The sequence below is a fragment of the Macadamia integrifolia genome, chromosome 11, assembly GCF_013358625.1.
Source record: "Macadamia integrifolia cultivar HAES 741 chromosome 11, SCU_Mint_v3, whole genome shotgun sequence".
Lineage (NCBI taxonomy): Eukaryota > Viridiplantae > Streptophyta > Magnoliopsida > Proteales > Proteaceae > Macadamia > Macadamia integrifolia.
Window position 1 is genome coordinate 23,251,698 of NC_056567.1, and position 24,425 is coordinate 23,276,122.

Here is a 24,425-nt window from a genome sequence, read left to right on the forward strand (position 1 = left end):
GCACTGCCTTTCACCCTCAAATCGATGGTCAATCAGAGAGGACTATTTAGACATTGGAGGACCTACTCTGACCATGTGCCTTAGATATGAGTTATAGTTGGGATGAACACATTTCCCTTATCGAGTTCTCCTACAACAACAGTTATCAGGCCACCATCGGAATGTCCCTATTCGAGGCACAGTATGGCAGGAAGTGCCGAACTCCACTCTATTGGGATGAGGTTGGTGAGCGGCATATTTTGGGTCCAGACTTGATACAGACTACTAGTGAGAAGGTGAATGTGATTAGAGAAAGGATCAAGGCAGCTCAGTCCAGGCAGAAAAGCTATGCGGATGTTAAGAGAAAACATCTGGAGTTTGGTGTTGGAGACAAGGTATTCTTGTGGATCTCACCAGTTAAAGGAGTGATGCGGTTTAGCAAAAAGGGAAAGCTTAGTCTAAGGTTTATGGGACCATATGATTTACTGGAGAGAATCGGACTGATAACTTACCAAATAGCTTTACCGCCAGAGTTTGAAGGTACACATGATGTCTTCCATGTTTCTATTTTGAGGAACTACATTCCCAACCCCACTCATGTCCTGACTTACACACCCTGTGAGTTGGACGAGGATTTTGCCTACGTGAAGTTTTTAGAGAACATTGTTGACTGGAAAGAGCATGTTCTCCGCAACCATACCGTTTCCTCTGTTAAGGTGAAATAGATGAACCACCCCGAACATGAAGCATCCTAAGAGCGAGAAGATGAGATATTGAAGCAGTATCCTGGATTGTTTGATTTGCCAAGTATATTCAATTTTGAGGATGAAATTCTTGTAAGGTGGGGGGAATGTTACACCCGTGCCCTAATCCGGTCTAATTTAAATTGTTGTGATAGGCCTCGGATCAGAGATTGAAAGTACAATCGAGTTTTGGCTCACAGTTGCGCATTACCGAAGGGGTAGAGATGATCCCACATATTCGTGCATTGTGTGCCTATCTAACTGAAGGAGAATCATACCTTCCGATTCCAGACGCTAAGTGACTCGACTCCCCACACTTGAATTCTGGCACACATCAAAAAATTATCGAATGGCCTTGAGCATGTTCGACGGCAACCATCCATGCAAGACTAGCCATGGAACAGTAGGATGTCAAGATAGCAAGCTGTCTTGACCACCAGAAATATGCCACTGGAAGCAGCTTGGGCCTGGATCCGGTGCCTGTTTTTGATGGGTTGACAGGTTACTGTCGGGGTTTCGATGCTCGTGGTTCCCACGCACTCACATTGTAAATGGTTCCAAATAATCCCAAATCATCCTCCACACCTTCCTCATGATGTGAGTACTTTACAGACCTAAATGGTCGGGTCCTCATGCCCTGAAATTCATTTTAACCCGATTGGTCCAAAAGGGGTCCAACCCAAACAGACCCTAAGGTCCACTTAAGTTATAAGTTGGGAAATGAGGATTCATTTCCTCATTTCCCATGTGCTCAACGTAGGAGAGGAGAGAAGGAGGAGAGGAAGGAAGAAGAAGAGGAAGAAGAAGAAGGTTGGAGGCTTACCTGGGTGCCAGTTGCCACCAAGTTGCTAGAATTACTGCCAGAGGTAAGTACACTCACTTCCACCACTCTCTCTCTCTTCATTTCGACCTAGAAAAAGCTAGGTATGGATGAAATCTTAATGTACAAACTATGTTAAGGTCATAGAATATGTGTTCTACACTCCCGCTATTGTTGCCGAGCTCGAATCAAGCTCGGTGAGCTCCGACAACATGTTTTGCCAAAAGACCAACTAGGGTTTCAATCGTTCGATCAATGTATCTCCCAAACGACTCGATGGAATTGGGATTTTTTTGGCTTCAAATGAAGCTAAGAACATCCCCTACAAACTTCAAGAAACAAATCCCAGCGATCGGGTTAGAAACGGAAAGCCCCAATTCAAGTTGGACCTTTTTGTATTACCACTGAAAATATGGCACAGGAAACACTGTAGCTGTTTTCGGTGGGTTGTTTCCGATGGACAAATAAGCCTTAAGTGCTCTCTGTCTTCTCCACCGGAAACAGGACTGATATTTCTGGTGGAAATGCTCTATTTCCAGTGGGTGTTTCCAGTGACAATACTGTTAATTGGGGATAGTGTCTATACCCTTTGAGGGTGACCTATGTGGGTCTCTTCCGATGTTCCCGAGACGTACCGATGTACGATTTCCTATGTGTCTAGGATAGTGACACGCACATGCCCTGAAGTCAAAATTGATTTGATTGTTCAGTGGCTGTACTTAAACCCGAACACACCCAATTGTAAACCAGGTGAGGGATGGACTGTGTTTATTTTTGGAATGTTTATTATTATTAAATTACTCACATACTTAGAATTATATGTTTGATTATAATTTTTTAAATACGATGATGATATGTTATATTTATTATTTTACGATCATGATATTAACTGTATGGAGATGTATGACAGGATCCAGTGTGGCCGAGGTGGTACCGGTACTATAATCGTAGTGTGTTTGGTTGTGTGTGAGACAGAATCCGATGTGGTCGAGGTGGTACCCATGCCGTATGTATGTTGCATTCATACATTGATTATGTGCATTAGAGTTAGTTATAGTCGCGGGTTACATTTGTGGCCAAGGTCTCGCTGGTATCATGTACCCCAGGACTACATTTGGAAATAGATGCGCCTCATGGCTGATGATTGGTATCGGTGTCACGTAGTCCATACTCAACGGTGATATGTATGCTAGATTAGGTAAACGGTCTCAGGTTTCACTTTGTGGCCAAGGTCTCACTGGTATCGTGTACTCGGGACTATATTTGGAGATGGATTACACTTTGTGGTCGAGGTCTTGTCGGTATCATGTAACTCATACTAACCGTATCACTATGAAGGCATGTAGCTTATATGTGGTTAGGTATCACTCCCTATGCTACGAACCCTTGCCAACAGGGGTTTAGGTGTTGGATAACCCATTGTGGTATGTTCGATGTGCCTTTCCAGAATGCCACACCCGCGGTACGATGCGATTGTTGTCGGAGGTGGGAACCTGTCCAGCATGGCCGATGATGCCAGGGGGGTTATCAGGGGTTTATTGGGTGACCCATGGACGCATATGGGGACTGGCAGATTTCTATTCACCGCTAGGGTTTGTATCCTTATGTAGTCGATGGCAGTTTCAAGATGAAGGATACAACCTAATGCACCGTAGTAGCATTTACCAGACTTAGTTTGTATTGTTAGGTGGATAATAAATAAATGAACTGCATCATGAGCATCATAGACTATGTATTTAATTTCTTCAATCATGCATCATCAATTATTACTGCTATTATCTTGCTTGGATGTGCTTGACCCCACCCCTCACTGAGCGAGTTGGAAAGTTCACCCCACGTATACACCCCTTTTTAGATGATGATGCAGGTACCGTGGTGCCAATGGCGGGGGACCCAGTATCTTTTGGGTCAGAGTATGGTGTGAGCGACTAGTGGATGCTAGAAGCGGGAGAGCACGATCAGGACTGTGCTTGTGATCACTATGCTTACGCCGCACCGTGAGATTGTACACTGCACCATGAGATTGTACATCATACTTTGATACTTTTGGGTATAACTATGGATTGTATATTTTTTTGAGATTATATTATATGTCATGGATTAATGTAACCGAATAACTCGGTTATTGCTATTATATTATCATTAGACGTTTCCTCATTTTATTAATGATTCTGCTACTATACTCTAATTCCGCTGCTTATGTTGGTTTGTGATGTGAGATTGTGAAAATGTTAAGGTACTGCTATCAGAGATCCTTGTAGGTTTGTAAGACAAATACGTGTCTTACTCACACAACCGGTATTCCTAATGATAAGTTGGGTCTACTAAAATTGGGGTGTGATAGCATTGTTATTGGGTTTTGAATCCATAGAAGCATAGACTGATTTAGCATTGCTAATCCATCTGCTATTGAAGCCTGATGAGGTTACATGGTTGTGGGAATGCTTTCATGAGTTTAAATGTAATTGTGTTATCAAAAACCGCAGTTTGATTGTAATTAAGAAATAGTTTAATAGTCTTGTTAGCCAAGCTCATAGTCTCTCTGGGAGGGCTAGGGAGAATGACCATTGTGGATGTTATTATTTTTTTATTTTATCATTGGATACATTGAAAATTGTCTAGAGTAACTATGTCTCAAATTTTAGATTCAAATTCAATCAAATTGCCCCATATATGTGTTCATGCATGTCAGTACTTGTCAAGCATCTTTGTGCCCCTTCTTTGCAATCTTAACAATCTTTTATTTTGCCACTGGCCATGAAGTTATAGCCCTAACTAAAATGTCCCGTGACATAAAAATCACATAAATAAGGTTTGGATACCTAATCTAGTTAATTGAATCACTCACATTTGAGTGGGGATACCTCCCACATGAAAACCCCATCTTGAATCCCCAAACTAGACAACCTAAAATCCTAGATTTGGGAAGTTGACCAAACCCTCTATAATCTGCCATCCTAACCTAGCTATATGTTAGGGAAATGACCCTCTCTTGATAGGGGCACCTAATGATTCCGCTCCCTAAAGAAAAAGTAAGTCTCCCACCCATGTCACATCTTCCCCTTATTTGACACCTTTCGTCTTCTCCTCGCCCCACTGGCATCTGGAATAGCCTTTGCATCTCCCTTCCCCCTCTCCATGGTCAAGGCTAATTAGGGTCAAATTGGACTGACCCTGAGGGCAGTTAGTTGAATTTTTCATGCTTTGTATCAGGGTCGGACAATACCAACGCCCAAATAAGGGGACTCAAAGTTGGGCTAAGGTTTTAAAATGCCTAGCCTAACCGACCCTATTGCAACCCTAACAGCCCTAATCGCAACCATGTTACAACCAAAGGCAGTAGAGACTATTGAGTATAAACTATAAACCATATACTATAAACTATAACCATTTTCGACATCTGACAAGTTAGATCAAACTGAAATATTATATCTCTTGTTTCACATATTAAGTTTTATTCTAAAAGAATTTACCGAAGTAGGAAAACAAGACATTGATGAATTAAGAGAAATTCAATAGTGGTTGGAGTACTCCTACACTGTCATGGACATACACGGGAAGGTGAATGATTAAATTTGAGGCTCATGTTTGACACGTAGCCTATTTAAACTATTCCCTTTATATAAGAACATCGGAATATTATTTTTTCGAATGGTAAAATTAATCTAAATGCCATATTAAAAATATATCCAAGTGGATTTATGATCTGCATCTGTTTCGCTTATCCTTTCATTTTTCAAATTGTGACTGGTATCTTAATTTTTCTTCTAAAGCCATAGTCAACCTCAATATAACTTTTATGAATTATCTAATAATTATCTTTACTAGCAATTTTGATGCCTCAAATTATAAGGTGGGTGGACCGCATTCATTGTGTGTCAAAACAAATTTAGTTTGGTGGGGCTTGAATATGGTGTGGAGAGAGATGAGGTCGAGGCAGACTCTAGAGGGCTACTGTAAGGGATCGAGTCTTGTCGGAAGATTGGATGCAAATCTTTAGAGGAATGGGTTAATTCAGAATAGTTGCTTAGTCATACCAGATGAGAGGATGTATTATGGACGTGAGAGTGTAGTCTGGATCGGCTCCTCATACAAGAACCTAATCTTGGATTCTCTTATAGCTAAGAGGTGGACATGTATAACCCACTTATTATCTCTCATATTTTTTGACCGATTAACTTTCCCTTCCTATTTTCTCTCCCCATTATCTCTTTCCACTCACGGAACCACACGCACTCCCTCTCTCTCCTCACTGTTTATAACCTTTTTTTTTTTTTCCATTTTTCATTTTAATTATAATTTAAATTCATTTTTTTTTAATCTTGAAAAATAGCTTTAGATATTGGTCTCGGGCCTCTTGGCAGATACTAACCCGATATCAATAAAAAATTAAAAATAATAAAATATTGGTAAACTATTAATAGAATAAAGTTTTACTCATCCTTAGATGACGGTTCACCCACCATCCGAGAGTTCACAAGTCCCTACAGGGTTTTAGTATAAATCCAAAATACTTTATGCTAGCATGATGGTGATTTAGAGATATGGTGCATTGATGATATGTCGATTTGGTCGGAGATGATATCAAGCCTTTCAATTTTTACAATATGTTGATACATATCAATATTGGTCACCATACAATTCTGATCTCAAAATTTTCATCACCGATACATTGATTGTGTGACCACCTTGGGCTTCATGTCAAGGCGTTTTTGACCGCTAAGTGCATGCCGAACACTGTGTTGCGCCACAGAGGAGCTCAATCCGAGAGAGAGAGAGAGAGAGAGAGAGAGAGAGAGAGAGAGAGAGAGAATAATATTTTAGGTAATCCCGGTTGTGATTTTTAGTGGAATACATGCGTCAACCAAGAAAGCATATAAGAATCCAAGATCACATCCAGACCCATGAGAGTGTTTTAACTTTTACTTGATGCTCAATTGGGCTGTTCTAAACTACAATAAGTACCTTTAATGATTTGTAATAATTATGTACTGGAGCTTGCTCTGCTCTGCTTCTTTGCTCAATAAATGAGGATCTAGGGTGGTGTTATGCTGTGTTTGTGGATGTTTATGACTTTATGTTTTCTCTTATTTCTCAAGTTATTTTTTTTTTCATTTAAAAAATGATCCAATCATCTTGTTTTTATTAATTTAGATGAAAAAAATATGTCTAGCGGTGTGGCCTATGCCAATGTTCATCATGTGTCTATTCATATTCTCACATGTGAAAAGACATCCCTACCCCTTCTTTGGGGGAGGGGGGAGAGATATAGATAGAAAGGTCCCTAGACGAAGAGCAACTTTCCGAATTTAAAACACTTGGAATTTGGATCGTAATTATCCATTTAACATCTTTCTTTTTTCTTGAAATAATATCTGATCTCAGAAAATCAAATCAAACATCCGATTATACAATTAACATTTTAATCGTGTTACCATGAATTAAATGAATGTTTTTAAATTTTAATAAATGTAAATGTCAATCTAACAAATAATAGTAATGAAAAAAAAAAGTATAGACTCTTTTTATGGTTTTCTTCCCTTAAATCTTCCAAGTCTTTTGACATTCATATTGGTAAGATTTACATCCAAATTATACGTTTCTGTCCAGTTTAAATTTTATAGCCGTTTACAATCCATATTGTGAGATTTACAGTTCTATCCATTTTAACTTTTTCTAGGTGTTTGCTATCCACACTGCGTATTTAAAAAATAAATAAAATAAAAAATTACGTCGGTTTTCTCCATTTAACTTTTTCTAGCCGTGGAGTATTAAAAAATTAAAAAATATTACGCTAAGATATACGTCTGACGTTGGACGCTCCTCTCCATTTCTAAATTTCTAGCCGTTTGGCATCATCGTAAGATTCAAGTCTTAAAGCTTGAAATATAAACTTTAGGCTTTCCCTTTCTCAGCCACAAGATAAAATATCTTTTTTTGGTAGAACACAAGAAAAAATATCTTCACGCCCTCGAGAAGGAGAGAGAGGGTCGTGGGAGGCAGAGACTAGAGAGTGCTCTGGAGGTAGAGAATTGCAGAGAGAGAGAGAGAGAGAGAGAGAGAGCATTCGTAGCATTGCGCAAGAATTGCAGAGGATTCAAATCCTTGGTCGGTGGGCTTTGATGTTGTAATCGGAAATACCACCGGGAAACTGAACAAAACCAGATAAAAACGGCCAATCTCCATCTCTCCTTCTTTCTCTCTCTTATAATTTACAATTTTCCGAACTCGTATTGGTGGGTATCTCACTGCTTTCTTTCCTTTCGCTTGGATTAATTTTTTTTTTCCTGTTCTCAAAGGTAGGGTTTTTGCTAGCTAGATGCTTCGCTTAATTGGGAAAAATGCCGCTCTTCTCAAAGGCAGGGTTTTAGCATTTGAGAATGGTTTGGTTTGAGATTTAGCTTCATTCTGTGCAGAAATAAGAATGGCGAGAGAGAAATTCAGATTAAAAAGAGCGATAACACGGCGGCGAGGCAGGCTACTTTCTCGAAAAGAAGAAGAGGGATTTTTAAGAAGGCTGAGGAGCTCTCCATCCTTTGCGATGCCGAGGTCGCTCTCATCATTTTCTCCTCAACTGGAAAGCTCTTCGAGTATGGTCGCACTAGGTAATTTCTCTCTCTCTCTCTCTCTCTCTTCTTAGTGTCTCTCTAGGATGAATGCATCCTTTCTATGTTATTCTATGCCAATATTGGAAGGTAAGAAGAGCTTCTGAGTTCCCAAACTTCATCGGAAGGTTTTGGAAGTTCAGACAATCGATCATTTAGCTTTGAGGATCTTCTGGAAACGAAAGTTAGAATCTGAGAAAGGAATAGGAAAGAAGAAACTTTGGGTGCACCGAAATCTATGCTGCACTTGTGGCCTCGTATACAGAAAAATGTTTCTCACCATTTTCTTTAACTTCTCAGTTTCTCTTCTTTATTCTGTTATTTCTTGTTTTCTTATTTTAAATCTTATTGACGTGTGTTTTGTTATGTTGTTACAGAGCACATACACATGTGGTCTAATAATTTTAATTTACTTAGCAGTCGGGGGCATACTATTCTCACCTTGGTAACTGATCCTGATTTCCATATGATTTGAGTTTCAGACATTTTTTCTGTATTCATGCTTGATTATGATGGGGCCTTGATTTTTTGTATCCTTATCAGTTATATATATATATATATATATAGCGCCTCAAACGTCGCTGCTCACAGGATTACTGTTACCTCTCCCCACCAAAGTCTTAACACTGATACCTGTTGGCGCTCGTGGATTGGAGTCTGGAGAAGGTGATGCTCTGTCCCATTATGTTGTTCTCCACTTTTCTGTAAATTTTGACGTAGCAAAGTCCTTGGGCTGTTAGAAAAGTCGAAGATTTTTTTGGTTTCCTTCATATGTTTTTTTGGGGCTACGTTTGATATGATGGAGATATGAGGCAATGTGTACCAATGCATTTGACGTTTGGCTAGGGTTTAGGGTTGATTGATAAAGAACGAAAGCCAGATTAAATCCATATTCTTATACCTTTCTGAGTTGGAATTATGTACTCTGCTTCTAAAACTCCAAAACTCTGTTTATAATTTATATGGCTTCACTTGTTTGAAGCTTTGAATTTCCTTTTGTCCTGAATCACAATTTATCGCCCTTGATGAAATTGTTCACTGGATTTTAGTCTCATAGGGTATATCACTGCAACGCATGCTTGGATTCTTGAATGAGGATTGCGATTAAGTACTGTAAATAAATATGCACTTTGTTTCCCTGAATTTATTCTAAGAAAATCTTTATTTTTATAAACTTTTGAAGTCATATCATACAAACTGCAAATCTGCAAATAACAGGGTAAGTTACAGTTCTACGGGGTGACATCTTATTTGTTGTTTCTGACTTTGTTAGATCGTATATTGGCTTATCAATGAGTTACTTATTTATTAATTCATAGGTCTCATCTTGGGCTTATCAATTCATTTCTTGTTTAATTAATTTGAAATTTTTTTTTTCTCTTTCCTCCCAAAATCTGGACGCCTTTCCATGTGCTTTATGCATTATACATGAACTAAAGCACAATGTAAGATGAATAACTAAAATCATCACTGGACTTCATAGCCAACATTGAGTCTTGAGATCCTTAAAACAGTCTTTCTAATTTTATAAATTAGATACTATGATAAATAAAGGATTCTTCACAAAATTTCAATGATATTATCATATTTAAACTCTGATGAGAAGGTTTTTTGCTTTAATCATCAGGGATTGTTCTCTTCTATTTGGGTCCTTAGAAAAAAACCGGATAAGGGACACCTGGAAATAGATATGTCTAACTGATGATGAATTATTGACTACATTGTTGGTCATTGCACATGCCTAGAGGGCACCAACTTTTATTTTGTTATTATTAAGATTTTAAAAATAATGTGCTTCAATATTGCCTTTAGTGTTAAATTATGGACTTAGAGTGGATGGAAGTTACAAATGGGGTGGGTTAACAAATGAGGAATTGAAATACTTAATTGATGCTTAATATTGTCTTTAGCATTTATCATTAGGGAGTTGGCTAGCTAGCTATTTTACTGTCATAGAGAGCCTATCAGTTCTCATGAGACTGCACTGTAGCACAAAATCTCCATGGCTTGCAAAGATGGATTCAATATCAGTCAAACCCATGTTTTGGCTGTTAGCAACAAAGTTTCAGCACATGCTTTGGGGTTTGGATCAACTGCTTCAGTAATAAGTTTGGGTTCTGGTTCTGTTCAGCTAAAATTTTCAGTTTTAGCTGATGGATTTTTAATCTGATTTCCTATCTTCACAAAATGTTGTCTTTCCTCTAACATTGTTATCTTCACTAATGTTAGTCTATGTTTTCTGAAATCTTTACTTATCTTTAGTTTCAGAAATTTATACTTTTTTATTTTTTTCATCCACAGAGAAAGAAGAGTTTAGGTCCCTTGGAAAGAGCCATGCTCAACGGACTTTAATTTGGAGTCGTTCTATATGTGGCATTAATGGTCCAGTTCATATACACTCTGTCTTCATGCAACTTGATATGACCATAGATTGTAGCTCCAAGTAATTAAGCTCAACATTGATAAAAACTTGCAGAAAACCAATGAATAACTACACAGATTTTGTTTCTCCATTGAATTCATTGTCCAGTTTCATTTGATTGATATAATTTGCTCAGAACTATGGACAATACAAGAACTATACACTGATGAGAAAGTTAAAAACTTAAAATGAATTTCTTCAACCAATAAAATTTTCCATGTCTACAAGAATTTGTGAAACGAAATGAGGTTATTTGGAGTAGATATTCACATGCAAAACTACTCCCAAACCACTCCTCCCTTTTGCATGTGTTGGTTGGGTTTTTGAGTTTATAGACACATTTTCCTCTCTTTTGAATGCACACACGAGTGCATTATTGTGTCAGAATTAATAACAACCAAAGCAATGCCTCTTCAAGGCTTCACATGCTTTAATCGAGTTTAGGTCAAGTCTTTAAGAAATACTGATAAACATTAGATTGTAAATATTTAATGAATAGTACTCACTGGTGGATGGTATGCTTACTGATCATGTGAGCCTTTATGAGTTTGCTTCTTACAGATGGTTGTATTTTTCTCAACTTCGATTTGTAATAAATTTGTTGCTTTTCACACTCGTCCACTCAGGACTACAAGGAGAGAGGAGACAACAAACAGAGCCGTGAGAATACTAACAAAACTTTCAACCTCTTACAATGTATTGCTTTTCTTATTCAGCATCTTTTTGAAGCTCAATATTTCTTATTGATCTCAAATAATGCAGTATCATTTTACTAGAGAGAGGTTTCTCAAACATAAGTTGAGAATTCTGTTTTGGCTGGTTTTTTTCAAGTTGTACTTGACAAGCCAAGGTTAGCAGAGCATCTCTGCTTGCATGAAACCATAATCATCCTCTTTCTTCTCTTCAACGAATTATTATAGTTTTTACTCAACAGCAGAATGTTGAGGCAGAGGATTCATGTTTTCATTTTTTTTTTTTTTTTTTTTTTTTGTCATTTGGACATGATAAGTAGCCATCTCTATGGACATTAGGATTGGCTTTTGACCGATAAATGCTGAGACATTAAGACCAGTAATATTGACTTGGAGAACTAAGATATGAAAACCCATCTTCTTTGCTGGTTTTTTTCAGTAAAATACTGTCTTTGAATTATTAGGAGTCTAAAAATTGCAGGAAATACCTGCTGTATCTTCCCAAATTGATCGAAAACCTACTAGAGATTCAAATCCAAGGTTCACAACAGCCAACTAAGTATACATTATTTCAGAATTTTAATTTGGAAATTCCTTCTCTAATGAATGAATAAGGAAGAGAACAAGATTATTCATGAATGTAAATTTTTACCAACAATTTCAGTTAGAAAGACAATATATAGAAGCCAAACTTGCAGGAATAGAATGTAGACTGTAGGAGTAACTCAGCCAAATCAGGCCTTTTAACTCTTGGTTTAAAGGATCTGGAGAATTATATTGTCTATTGTAAATAACGAAATTAAGAAACCCAGGGACGATTTGATTTAGTTTCTCAAGGGATTTTTTTTTGTTAGGCTTTTTTCCCCATTGAGGGCCTAACCGAAGGTGGGGGGGGGGAATTGTCTATTTTGTGTTGATGTATCTGGCTTGCTTCACCAATTTTCATATTTTTCCCTTTTTCCCTTTTCTTCTTTAATACAAATGACCTTTTAGCGAAAAAAAAATATTAGACACTGTACCTATCAACAAAAAAAATCAGATATCGTAAATCTTAGTATACGGTAAACATAAACAGTAATCTCCAAAATACGGATAAAACTACATTGTGATTTGATACGTTGTATCATTTAGAGAAACATGATGGGAACTGAAGGGTAGCCCCTGAAATTTTATGATGAATTGCTCTTTTTCTCATCTTGAAGCAGTCCACTTTCCAGAACCCAGTTTTCAATCATTGCCTAAGAACTTACTAACTGGTCTGCAGGGACAAGGTGTCTAGCCCCTAAAACAACTACTCCACTCAAGATTTCCCATTTTTACACATACCCCGCAAGCTTTCCATTCACTGTCCTGACATTTCGCTTTGCCATTTTGAAAACTTCGCTCACTTGTAACAAAAAACGTGATATCTAATCATTTTTAGGACTTGACGAAATTTCAATCATGGGTTTCATAACTTGAATTTAAATTGATGAATTCTGACAGAGAAGAGATACAGAGGCTGAAAGGTAGAGAAACCAATATCACCTACAAAGAAGCCTTTAGCACAGCTACAGAAAATGTAAGTGTTGTTTAAGCTGAATAAGATGCTTCATTCACCTTGACAAAAATACAAAAACATGTTAGAAACTCTGTTTGAAGGCCATAATTTTGTGTTAAGTTTGTCTCGAATTCTTGACCCGTTTTGAAGATTGATCTGATCCGACATATTTTGGTGGTGACTCGAATGGAAATTTTTCTGAGATCTGTGATGGAAGCAGAGGGGTTAGGCCGATAGGCCCAAGCCCGGAGCCCATCATTGATCTCGTATGGGGGTGCAGGGCCTAGGCCCCCGCGGTATGGTTTGACCGGATCGACCGCAACCCGATGGGTCAACCCGCGATTTGGAGTATATATAATGTACTGTTGCTTGTTGAAAAAGTCATTGTATTCTAGGGTTTTCACGCAGCTAGGGTTTCAGGGCGAGTTTTTCCTCGCCGTTGCTAGGGTGTAATTTCTCTTCTGCATAGTGAATCATCTTCTTCTTCGCCTGAGAACGTAGCACACCACCCTAGTGTGTGAACTTCGTTAAATCTCTGTGTCCTACGGATCTATTGTCTCTTTATTATTCGTGTTTCTTGGTGTTTGATCTTTCAAACTGGTATCAAAGCTCTTGGTTACTTCGATCTATAGCTTCAACGAAATACGATATTAATAGGTTCGACGGCAATATCAGTTTTAGTTTATGGCAGGTTCGAATGATGGCTGTTCTCACACAGTAGGGTTTGAAGAAAACCCTATTTGGGAAGACGAAGAAACCTGTAACTATGTCCAATGATGAGTAATGGGCTTTCATTTTGGCATATATGTTATGACTGTATAGGTTTGTTTTCTGTAGGCCCATTTCCATCTAAATCAGTACAAATGACATGTAGAGTAGAGAGCTGTAGCCAAGGAAAGCAAAAAGTGACAAGGAACCCAGGTGTTTTTGAGCTAATATAACCCCCTAATGCTAATAGAATTTTCCCTCATCATTTGGAGATTTTATTTTTTTGGTTCTTTAATGATTTCTACCTAGTTATTTTTTTTTTTCTTTAATTGCTAAGTTGTGACAAACATTTTTTGTAAGCTATATAACTAGGAGTGAGAAACTAGCAGAGTTACAATAAGAAAGTTGGAGGTTGCTACTAAGGAGAACTTGTTCTTTGATAATGGATTAGAGGTATACTAGAGTAATTTAAGCAGGTTCTTATAGACCAATTTGAATTATATTTTCGATTTTGATCTTTGATTAAAGGGAGCTCTGTTGTTCATAGAATTTGAGTCACATGTTATCTTTTTTGGCATATCTTGTAAAGTTTAATCACGTGATCCGGCCCTTTCATTCTCTCTCTCTCTCTCTCTCTCTCTCTCTCTCTCTCTTACAGACATTCCTATCCCATGTGCATTTGCACATGTGGATTTGCTAGTGTGTGTGTGTGTGTGTGTGTGTGTATATATAACTTGTGTGCCTTAATTCCTAGAGGCATGAGGTGCTGAGCCGATGCTCGAACTTTCATGCCTTAACGCCTAAGCGCTAAAGGTACAGAGCCAAAGCTCAGACTTGCGTGTCTTAATGCCTAAGGGCTTAAGGTGCCAAGACAGAATTCAGACTTGCGTGCCTTAATGCCTAAGGGCTTGAGGTGTCGAGCTGGAGCCCAGACTTGCAGGCCTTAATATCTAAGGGCTTGAGGTGTCCAACTGAGGCTTGGGCTTGCGTGCCTTAATGCCTAAGGGCTTGAGTTGTTGAGCTGGAACTTAGACTTACCTGCCTTAATGCCTAAGGGCTTGAGGCGTGAAGTTGAGGCTCGGACTTTTGTGCCTCAGTGCATAAGGTCTTGAGGTGCTGAGTTGAGGCTCAGGCTCTCTTCTTAGATCTTAGTCTTGAGGTGTAGAACTAGATCTCGAACTTGCGTGTCTTAATGCCTAAGGGCTTAAAGTGTTAAGCCGGGGCTTGAACTTGTGTGCCTTAACGCTTAAGGGCTTAAGGTACCAAGCCAGAGATTAAACTTGCATGCCTTAATTCTTAAAGGCTTGAGGTACCGAGTCAGAACTCGAACTTGCATGCCTTAATTCCTAAGTGCTTGAGGTGGTGAGACGGAGCTCAAACTTACGTGCTCTAATGCCTAAGGACTTAAGGTGTTAAGCTGAGGCTAAGGGATGACCCGAGGGGTTGGTTAGCCAAAGGATGACTTGGATGGTCGACTCGACCATTAGATGAACCGAGGAGTTGGTTCGACTAAAGGATGACTTGGGAGGTCGATCTTTCGATGGATGACTTGGATAATCGAATCGACTAAAGGATGAGCCGAGGGGTCGATTTTATTAAGGGATGACCTAGGAGATCGATGTTCTAACGAATGTCCTAGATGGTTAGCTTGACCAAGGGATGATCCAAGGAGTCGATTTCCTAGGGATTACCTGGATGGTGATGGTCGGCTCGGCCAATAGATGTCCTGAGGGGTCTGGTCGGGTAAGGGATGACCTGGGAGGTTGGTCTTCTAAGGGATGACTTTTATGGTTGGATCGATCAAGGGATGACTTAAGGGGTCGGATCGGCCAAGGAATGATTCAAGGGGTCGGGTTTCCCAAGGATAATATGGATGGTGATGGTGGGCTTGGCCAAGAGATGTCCCGTGGGGTCGACTGGTCAAGGGATGACCCAAGTGGTCAGTTTTCCTAGGGATGTTCTGAATGGTTAGCTCGGCCTAGGGATGACCTATGGGGGAGACATTTTTACCCACATCAAGCCCCCCACTTGTTCAGGCCGAGGTCTGTAGGTTGGCCTATAGGAGTTCAATAAGCAATGATTATGTGCTCGGACCAGGTTATGGATCTTCAGTTCAATGAAGACATCTGTGTGTACTTTTGATTTTTTACAGTTGACTTTCGTACCGACCTTTGAGTTGGGGTTTTGAGTGCTAATCCCTAAAGGCCCGTTGGCTCAGTCCTTCCTACCTTATAACATAAGGTCTTTGGTGCCAAGCTAAGGTTTCTTCTTGTGTGCATTAAAACATGAAATCTTTGTCCGAGCTGAGGGTCGGTCTTAAGGTGTTGAGTAATGGCTTGGACTTGGGTGTCTTAGTGCGTAAAGTCTTGAGGTGTCGAGCTGAGGCTCAGGCTTGCGTTCCTCAGTGCGGGAGGTCTTGAGGTGTCGAGTTGAGGCTCAGACTTACGCGCCTTAATGTGTAATGTCTTAAGGTGCCGAGTTGAGGCTCGGGCTTACGCAACTTAATGTGTAAGGTCTTAAGGTGCCAAGCTGAAACTCAGACTTACATGCCTTAATGCTTAAGGAACTGAGGTGTCAAGTTAGAACTCGGACTTGCGTGCCTTAACTCCTAAGGGCTTGAGGTACCGAACTGAAACTCGTACTTACGTGCCTTAATGCCTAAGGGCTTGAGGTATCGAACCAAAACTCATACTTGCGGGCCTTAATGCCTAAGGGCTTGAGGTACCAAGTTGGAACTCGTACTTGCATGCCTTAATACATAAGGGCTTGAGGTACTGAGCTAAAACTTGTACTTGCGTTCCTTAATGCCTAAGGGCTTGAAGTGTCTAGCAGAAACTCGAACTTGCATACCTTAATGCCTAATTGTCGAGTTGAGGCTCAAACTTGTGTGCCTCTGTGTGTAAGGTCTTGAGGTGCCGAGTTAAAAATCGAATTTGCAAGCCTTAATGCCTAAGGGCTTAAGGTGTTGAGCTGAGGCTTGGTTTTACGTGCCTTAACACCTAAGGGCTTTGAGGTATCGAGTTAAGGCTCAGACTTTCGTGCCTTAGTGTGTAAGATTTTAAGGTATCGAGCTGAGCTTCGGACTTGTGAGCCATAGTGTATAAGGTTTTAAGGTGTCAAGTTGAGGTCCAAACTTGCAAGCTAGAGTGTGTAAGGTCATGAGGTGTCAAGTTGAGGCTCGGACTTGTGTGCCTTAGTGCGTAAGGTTTTGAGGCTTGTGCTTATGTGCCTTAATGCATAAGGTCTTGAGGTGCTAAGGTGGAACTTGGACTTGCATGCCTTAATACCTAAGGGCTTAAGGTGTTGAGCCGGGGCTCAGATTTGTGTGCCTTAACGCCTAGGGGCTTGAGGTCTTAAGCCAAAGCTCGGACTTGTGCGCCTTAATGCCTAAGGGCTTGAGGTGCAAAGCTGATGCTCAAATTTGCATGCCTTTACGCCTAAGGGCTTGAGGTGTCGAGCTGAGGCTGAGGGATGATCCAAGGGATTAGTTTAGTTAGGGGATGACCTAGGTAATCGGTCTTCTAAAGGATGACCTGGATGCTCTGCTCGACAAAGAGATGACCCATGGGGTCGGTTCAGCCAAGGGATTACTTGGGAGGTTGGCCTTCCAACTAATTACCTGGATGGTCGGCTCAGCCAAGGGATGACTTGGGAGGTCAATCTTCTAACAGTTATCCTTGATAGTCGGCTCGGGCAATGGAATACTAGAGGGGACGATTTAGCCGAGGGATGACCCGAGGGGTAAGGTTTCCCAGGGATGATCTGGATGGTGATGGTCGGCTCAACCAAGAGATTTCTTGAGGGGTCGGCTTGATCAAGGGGTAACCCATAGCTTCGGTTTAGCCAAGGGATGACCTTGATGGTCAGCTGGGTCAAGGGATGACCTGAGGGGTCAGTTCCACTAAGGGATGACCTAAGGGGTTGGGTTTCTCAGGGATGAATTGGATGGTGATGGTCGGCTTCGCCAAGAGATGTCCCAAGGGGTAGGCTCGGCCAAAGGATGACATGGGAGGTTGGTCTTCCAAGGGATGACCTTGATGGTCAATTTGGTCAAAGAATGACCCAAGGGGTTAGTTCAGCTAAGGGATGACCCAAGGGGTTGGGTTTCCAAGGGATGACCTGGATGGTGATTGTCGGCTCAGCAAAGGGATGACCAAGGGATCAGTTTTCCTATGGATATCCTGGATGGTTGGCTCAGCCAAGGGATGACCCAAGGGGGCGGCATTTTTACCCATGCCATAAGCCCCCACTCCTTCAGGTTGAGGTCTGTAGGTCGGCTTGTAAGAGCTCAACAAGTAAGAATTATATGCTTAGATCAGGTTATGGACCTTCAGTTCAATTAAGACATCTTTGTTTACTTTCAATTTTTTGAAGTTGATATTATATCGAACTTCAAAGTTGGGATTTTGAGTGGCAACCACTAAAGGCCAGTTGGCTTGGTCTTTCCTACCTTAAAACTTAAGGTCTTTGGTGTCGAGCTAAGATTTGATCTTGTGCACCTTAGAACATAAGGTCTTTGGTGTTGAGTTAAGATTTGATCTTGTGCACCTTAGAACGTAAGGTCTTGAGGTGCTGAGTCGAGGCTCGGACTTACGTGCCTTAGTGCATAAAGTCTTGAGGTGCCAAGTTGAGGCTCAGGCTTGTGTGCCTCAGTGCGTGAGGTCTTGAGGTGTCGAACTGAGGCTCAAGCTTGGGTGCCTTAGTGCGTAAGGTTTTGAGGTGTTGAGTTGAGGCTCGGAATTACATGCCTTTGTGCGTAAGGTCTTTAGGTGCCAATTTGATACTCAGGCTTGCACACCTTAGTATGTATGGTCTTGAGGTGCCATGTTGAAACTCGAACTTGCGTGCCTTAATGCCTAAGGGCTTAAGGTATCTATTTGAAGCTCAGACTTGCTTGCTTAATGCCCTAGAGCTTGAGGTGCCAAGCTAGAGCTCGGACTTATGTGCCTTAAGGCTTAAGGGCTTGAGGTGCCGAGCAAAAACTTGGACTTTCGTGCCTTAATGCTTAAGGGCTTGAGGTGTCGAGCCAGAGCTCGGACTTGCATGCCTTAACGTCTAAGGGCTTGAGGTGTCGAGTTGAGGCTCAGACTTATGTGCCTTGATGTTTAAGGGCTTAAGGTGCCAGTCCAGAGCTCGAATTTACGTGCCTTAACGCCTAATTTAGGAGGGAAGCTTATCACTTGGCGCAACAAGAACCAGAATGTGGTGGCTAGATCTAGTGCTGAAGCAGAATTTTATGCCATGGCATAGGGGATTTGTAGTGACTATGGTTATGTGCATTGTAATACCCTGAAATTTGACTAGGGGTATTTTTGTCTTTTGACAATTGTAGGGTTAGGGTGACTTAAAGTGGGGATATTAGACCATTAAGGGTGCATCAATCATTGGTAAGTGCTAAAACTCATCCATTAGATGTAACTACACTATAGAATAACTTTAGGGTTTTACCCTTGAAATTACCATTTTACCCTTAAACCTTAATTTACCATTTTTGCACTGGACTATAATTTGACTTTTCTTTTAATTATATGATTTTGATGTCAACTCTGATATTGAATTATTTAATTAAGAATATATATATATATATAAATATATCATATACTGTTATAAAATCATGTACTCATGCTTCATGGCTAATCTTTTATTGGACTACTTTACCCTTCTTATTCTTCTTGCTTGTTTAAATCTATTAATTTTAATCTTTCTTATTTTACTTTTTTTTGGTAACCTTTGTTTTTTTCTTAATAATTAAATGAAAAATATCTATTTTCTAGATTCTCTCCCCTCTATTGTTTTCCTAAATTCGTTTGATTTTTTTTATTATATGAAACTAAATTAATTCCGTTCATCTATATTTACACAAAAAAAAAAACCCTATTTTCTAGCTTCTCTCTCAATTGATTTCCTAATTTAAAGAAAAATATATATTTTGTAGATTCTCTCTCCTCTATGGTTTTCCTAAATTGTTTATTTTTAAAAAAGTGAAATAAATAATTTTGTCATTTATATTTGCCAAAAAAAAAATCCATATTTTCTAGATTCTCTATTAATTGTATTCCTACTTTAAAAAATATATACATTTTTTTTTCTAGATTCTATCTCCTCTATTGTTTTCCTAAATTCTTTAGATTTTTTTTTATGAAACTAAACTAATTTCATCGTCTATATTTAAAACAAAAAAAGAAAATCCCTTTTTTTTGAGATTCTCTCTCAATTTCTTTCCTAATTTAAAGAAAAAATATATTTTCTAGATTCTTTCTCCTCTATTGTTTTCCTAAATTCGTTTGATTTTTTTTTTTTTATTTTTTATGAAACTAAACTAACTTCATTCATAATATATATTTACAACAAAAAAAATAAAATCCCTATTTTCTATATTCTCTTTCAATTTATTTCCTAATTTAAAGAAAATATATATTTTCTAGATTCTCTCTTCTCTATTGTTTTCCTAAATTCGTTTGATTATTATTATTATTATGAAAATAAACTGATTTCATTTAGTTTCTTTATTGACAATGCTCTCCTAAGCTTGAGAAAGGTTGATGGAGGCATTGCTATTGTATCAAAGTTTAGTGGAAGACCAACTGAGGACATTAATTGTTCATGAGAGAGAAAGCATTGCGCTCTACATTTCTTAGGGATGGTCTCTGCATAAGAAGGGCTGTTTGCTTGCTTGTTGCAATGATTCTAGGCGGACATGGAGTTTCATAACGGTACAGAACAATCTTTCCCTCACAGTTTTTTAGAACTATTTCCTCTATTTTTTTGAACTCTGAGTAGATTTTATGTGATTTTCCAAATAATGATGATCTCATTCTATACAGTATTTTTTTTATCCACTTTTCTATTTTATGAAGGCACTCTCCAGTAGTATAGGTAATGGTGAACACAAGAATATCCTTAGTATGCTTCTCTTTCAGTTTCTCTGAAAATTTTCCTCTGTTGTTGTTTCATAAGAGATATGACTTGAAGAGTACAAATTGGAGGAGTGTACATGTTAGTATAGCCATCATTGAAGATTGTCTCATACAGATAAGTTGTTAATTCCTCACGGAAATAAAAAAAAAGAATGTTCTGATCGTGAAATTTCAGCTGAGAACAGCACTCTAACAACCAAACACAGTAAATCTTTTAAAACCAGGTGTTGTTTTCATGCTATTATTATCACAATTGTTCTTGTTTCATTATTGGCTTGAGCATGTAATTTCTGGTTGAACTGTTAATAATATAGTTGAGTGCTAATTATGGTAGAAAACTCTTTCTTGAATAGTTGCTTAGCTATTGTAATATCCGAGGACCTTACCAATTACAAGAGTTAATGTATGAGAATGAGTTTACGATCTGATTTAATGCACTTATGTTGTGAATGAGGTACTAAGATTTAAATTATAGTAGAACTATTTTGAACTTTTTTTTGGGCTACAATAGTTATAATTATTTTTCTTCAACAATGAATTATGGTTGCAATGGTTACCTTAATCCCCTTTTATTAGTTGCAACAGACTTTATTTTCTCTTATTATCTTGGTACTGTGGTGGCTGACTATAGGTATATCTCTGAATCCCTTTCGTTTTTTTATTTAATGGAGTTTTGAGTATTGGATATGTCTCTTCCTCAATAGATTCATGGGAACCAAGTTTAGGATCCGATTCAACACACTTATGTTGTGAATAATGTGATGTGATTTAAATAACAAATTGATAACTATTTTGAACCTTTTTTGGGCCGCAATAGTTACAATTATTTTTCTTTGGTAATGAATTATTGTTGTGCTTTGTTTTATTTTATTATCTTGCTACTGTGGTTGATCAATTACAGATAAATCTCTAAATCCCTTCTGTTTTTTTATTTTTTTTATTTTTTATTTTATCTTAATGACGTTTGAGTAGTGAATGCGTCTCTTCTTTAATAGATTCATGAATATGCTTTCCCTTTTCCATAGATGATCTTCTCATATATAGACAGTTTGACATTAAGTTTCAAATTTCCACCCCTATGAGAATTTCAAAAATATTTTGCAAAAGGCATGTATTTTGAGATTGGTGCTCATTGTAGCAGCTCATTAGAATGCTCTAATTAGCTATATTTCTTGTTTCAATGGCAATTTAAGGAGAAGAAGGTATGGAGATGTTGCTAAAAGTTTTCCTGTAAAGTAACCTAATGACCCGTTTGTATTTTGAATTATTGTAGTAATTTTTCTTCTGATTTCAGTTTTATAAATTATTCTATATACTATATACTAAATAAAAAATTACAGAACGAATGGTTTTGGTTTTAATTTGTAATATTGAAGAATGATGAATCAAATCATTTTTCTGACACTATTTGATTTTCATCTCGAAGCATTATTGTGTCATTCATAATGCCCTATAGACCTTTCAAGATACTATTTTCCTTTGAGCTTGTCTAACATTGAAAATAAATAAATTTCAATTTCAAGAACATTGCGTTAAACAAACAATGCTTACTAAATTAGAATGCACTCCAAAGTCACGATGACAGTTTTGATATCCATGTATACACATTCACATATTTGACTTATTTGTGATTCAAAAAAGTAATTTTGTTTGAACCAAAAAATGGCAAAAAAGAGAAAGAAAAAAAATGCATTGTTGATAGATGAATTGAGAAAAAAATTTATTATATTATTTGTTTTGAGCTGGACACCTTTATTACTCTCTCTTTCTCCTCACAATCTTTCCCTCCCCAATTTCCTTTTCTATCTCAAACTCTTATCTCTCTTTCAAACCCTCTCACTCACAACATATGGCTACACATGCATTTGCACATGTAATTTTTACTAGTATATATATATATACATACTTATTGGTTACTTTGTTTTTGCAATGCAAGATATCATTTTTTTGGTGGATAGGCCTAATTATTTTATTAATGATTCATGGTGTTTACAGACTGATGCACATAGAAACATTATGCATGACATAGGATTGAGGAGTGCATGGTTGATGTGACTAGCTAAGGGGGTCTTCTAGAACATCATATTCTTAAGTTTCCACATATTTTTGCATTAGATTTTTTGTTGAGTTTTGATTTTTTATCTTATTATGTTTGTTTCTCTTACAGAGATGTGCTGGTGTCCCAAACAAAATAAGTACTAGAAAAAATGATTGGTGTTGTCTGACTCCTTGGTATTAAGTATAATTATACATCTTCCTAGTAGTCTTTAAATTAGTGTCAAGTCATAGAATGTAGATTTTCTTCAGAGTTGGTTGTAAGTTTAGGACATGGTTATGGGTAAAGCGGCACAAAATGTGGCTTCTTTTTTTCTTTTCTTTTTTTTTCCGTAGCGTTCATATTGATCCATCTGTAAATAATGTTTGTTTTATCCGTATTTGTACTTTGTTTTTTAAATGCAAGATGTGATTGTTTTGTTTTATAATAAGTCTAATTGTTTGCTTTATGATACATGATATTTACGTAGTGATACGCCTAGAAGCATAGCGCATGACACAGGATTGAGGATTGCGTGTTTAATGAGACTTGCGGTGGGGATCTTCTTGAGGAGACCATACTCAATCTTGTTTTCAAAATTTTTATTAATTTTTGGATTTAATTAGTATTTCTAACTGATACAGTGATCTTAGAGCTGGCATTGAACCTTGAATTTGTTTCTTTCTCTAGTTGAGTTTGGAATTTTGGATATCTAAGGTTGGAATATTCTGGAATGACATGTATCGAGTTTGAGAGAAGGGATTTCTTCCAAATTTTGATTGTATGTGTATATGCCTCTATTAACTACAAACATTTTGTGGAATCTATTTCTGATTTTATACACTATGGACTCTTATGGATGCAGTATTGAATTTATTGCTACTTTAGGAATGTGGATCGAGTCGAGAAAAATATTAGTGGTTGTTGGCCAACAAAAAGGCCAATCCAATCCCAATACCTTAATCCATGGTTGGAGATGATCCTTAAACTTTTGTTTTTTTCTTCTTCTGTTGGAAGCTAAAAAAACATAATTTTTTTTTTCTTTTTAATTCTTTTCTTTTCTTCTCCTGGCTACCAAACACAGCCTAAATGAATAAGACACCCTCAATCCTTTTAAAATTTTGGGTTTACCTTCACCACCCACCGTGGAGAGATTCTAATCAACGGGATCTCAACCAATATGATATCGATATGAGTTTAGAGCATAGCCAAAAAGTGGTTCATTTTTTGAATTTACATCCGAATTGGCTAATTTGTTTTGTATTATATTGGTGGTGATCGATACGACCATTGATCTTCGATAGTAGAGTGTGGATCAGGTTCTTGTACCATCTTGATCCCACACATAGTATCCTCCACAAGGATTCTTCTATAGTGGATTCCATGTGTGTGGATCAAGATCGTACAAGAACCTGATCCACTCACATGCATATAACCTAGTATTTCAATCCTTTGACAGTCCGGATGAGAATTGATGATGACATTAATTATCAAAAAATGATATAAAAAATAAAAAATAACTCATATATGGAACGAAGGCGAGCAGTGGAAATACATCGGTTTCTTACTCGTGCAAACGAACTATTTCTTGGCAACTTGGACAACTTATAATGATGTTTGTCTCGCAAATCACTAGGAAGATGAGGATCTTTTCCTTCCACCCCCCCACCCCCTTGGGCGCAAGTATGGTGACTAACCATACAGCCATCGCCAGACACGTCCCCCAGGGTCAACCAAAATTCTCGTCCAATTCTACCTTTTACGGAAGATTCGAACAAAGTCCGGAGAGACTCCACGCTCAGATGCGCCTACAATCATCTATTTGGTTATCGTTGAATCCAATAAAAGAGTCGCATCACGTTGGATGCCCGCTTTGACCAAGATCTTTGGGGATGATTCCATACTACAATTTGGTGGAGTAACTTTAGGACACCCTTGGGGAAATGCACTGGGTGCTGTGGCTA

General features: G+C 38.3%; 1 protein-coding gene and 1 long non-coding RNA gene across 7 annotated transcripts; both read left to right on the forward strand.

The window, feature by feature from the left end:
* Positions 1 to 7,431: 7,431 nt before the first annotated feature.
* LOC122092803 lies at positions 7,432 to 20,218 on the forward strand. 6 transcript variants are annotated; one of them, XM_042663095.1, is made up of 5 exons: positions 7,443 to 7,778; positions 7,959 to 8,147; positions 8,630 to 8,813; positions 12,747 to 12,822; positions 20,038 to 20,218. In XM_042663095.1, exons 2-5 carry the CDS (start codon positions 7,967 to 7,969, stop codon positions 20,050 to 20,052), a joined length of 456 nt encoding a protein of 151 aa, XP_042519029.1. In that variant the 5' UTR covers positions 7,443 to 7,778; positions 7,959 to 7,966; the 3' UTR covers positions 20,053 to 20,218. The 6 variants fall into 6 exon arrangements, 2 of the variants coding, with proteins under 2 accessions (XP_042519028.1, XP_042519029.1); XR_006144318.1 differs by lacking the exons at positions 12,747 to 12,822; positions 20,038 to 20,218 and adding exons at positions 8,525 to 8,592; positions 10,449 to 10,660 and having other exon boundaries at positions 7,457 to 7,778; positions 8,691 to 8,813; XR_006144319.1 differs by lacking the exon at positions 12,747 to 12,822 and adding an exon at positions 8,525 to 8,592 and having other exon boundaries at positions 7,458 to 7,778; positions 8,715 to 8,813.
* Positions 20,219 to 20,471: 253 nt separating this feature from the next.
* On the forward strand, positions 20,472 to 23,300 carry LOC122092804. Its single transcript, XR_006144321.1, has 2 exons — positions 20,472 to 20,650; positions 22,952 to 23,300. It is a non-coding gene; the product is annotated as an uncharacterized LOC122092804 (long non-coding RNA).
* Positions 23,301 to 24,425: the final 1,125 nt, after the last annotated feature.

Coding starts and splice junctions, on each gene's coding strand:
- LOC122092803 (XM_042663094.1), top strand. CDS start 7,967: ATGGCGAGAGAGAAATTCAGATTAAAAAGAGCGATAACACGGCGGCGA. Junction 8,148..8,629: donor TTCGAGTATGGTCGCACTAG/GTAATTTCTCTC, acceptor TTTGAGTTTCAG/ACATTTTTTCTGTATTCATG. Junction 8,814..11,195: donor TGGATTGGAGTCTGGAGAAG/GTGATGCTCTGT, acceptor TCGTCCACTCAG/GACTACAAGGAGAGAGGAGA.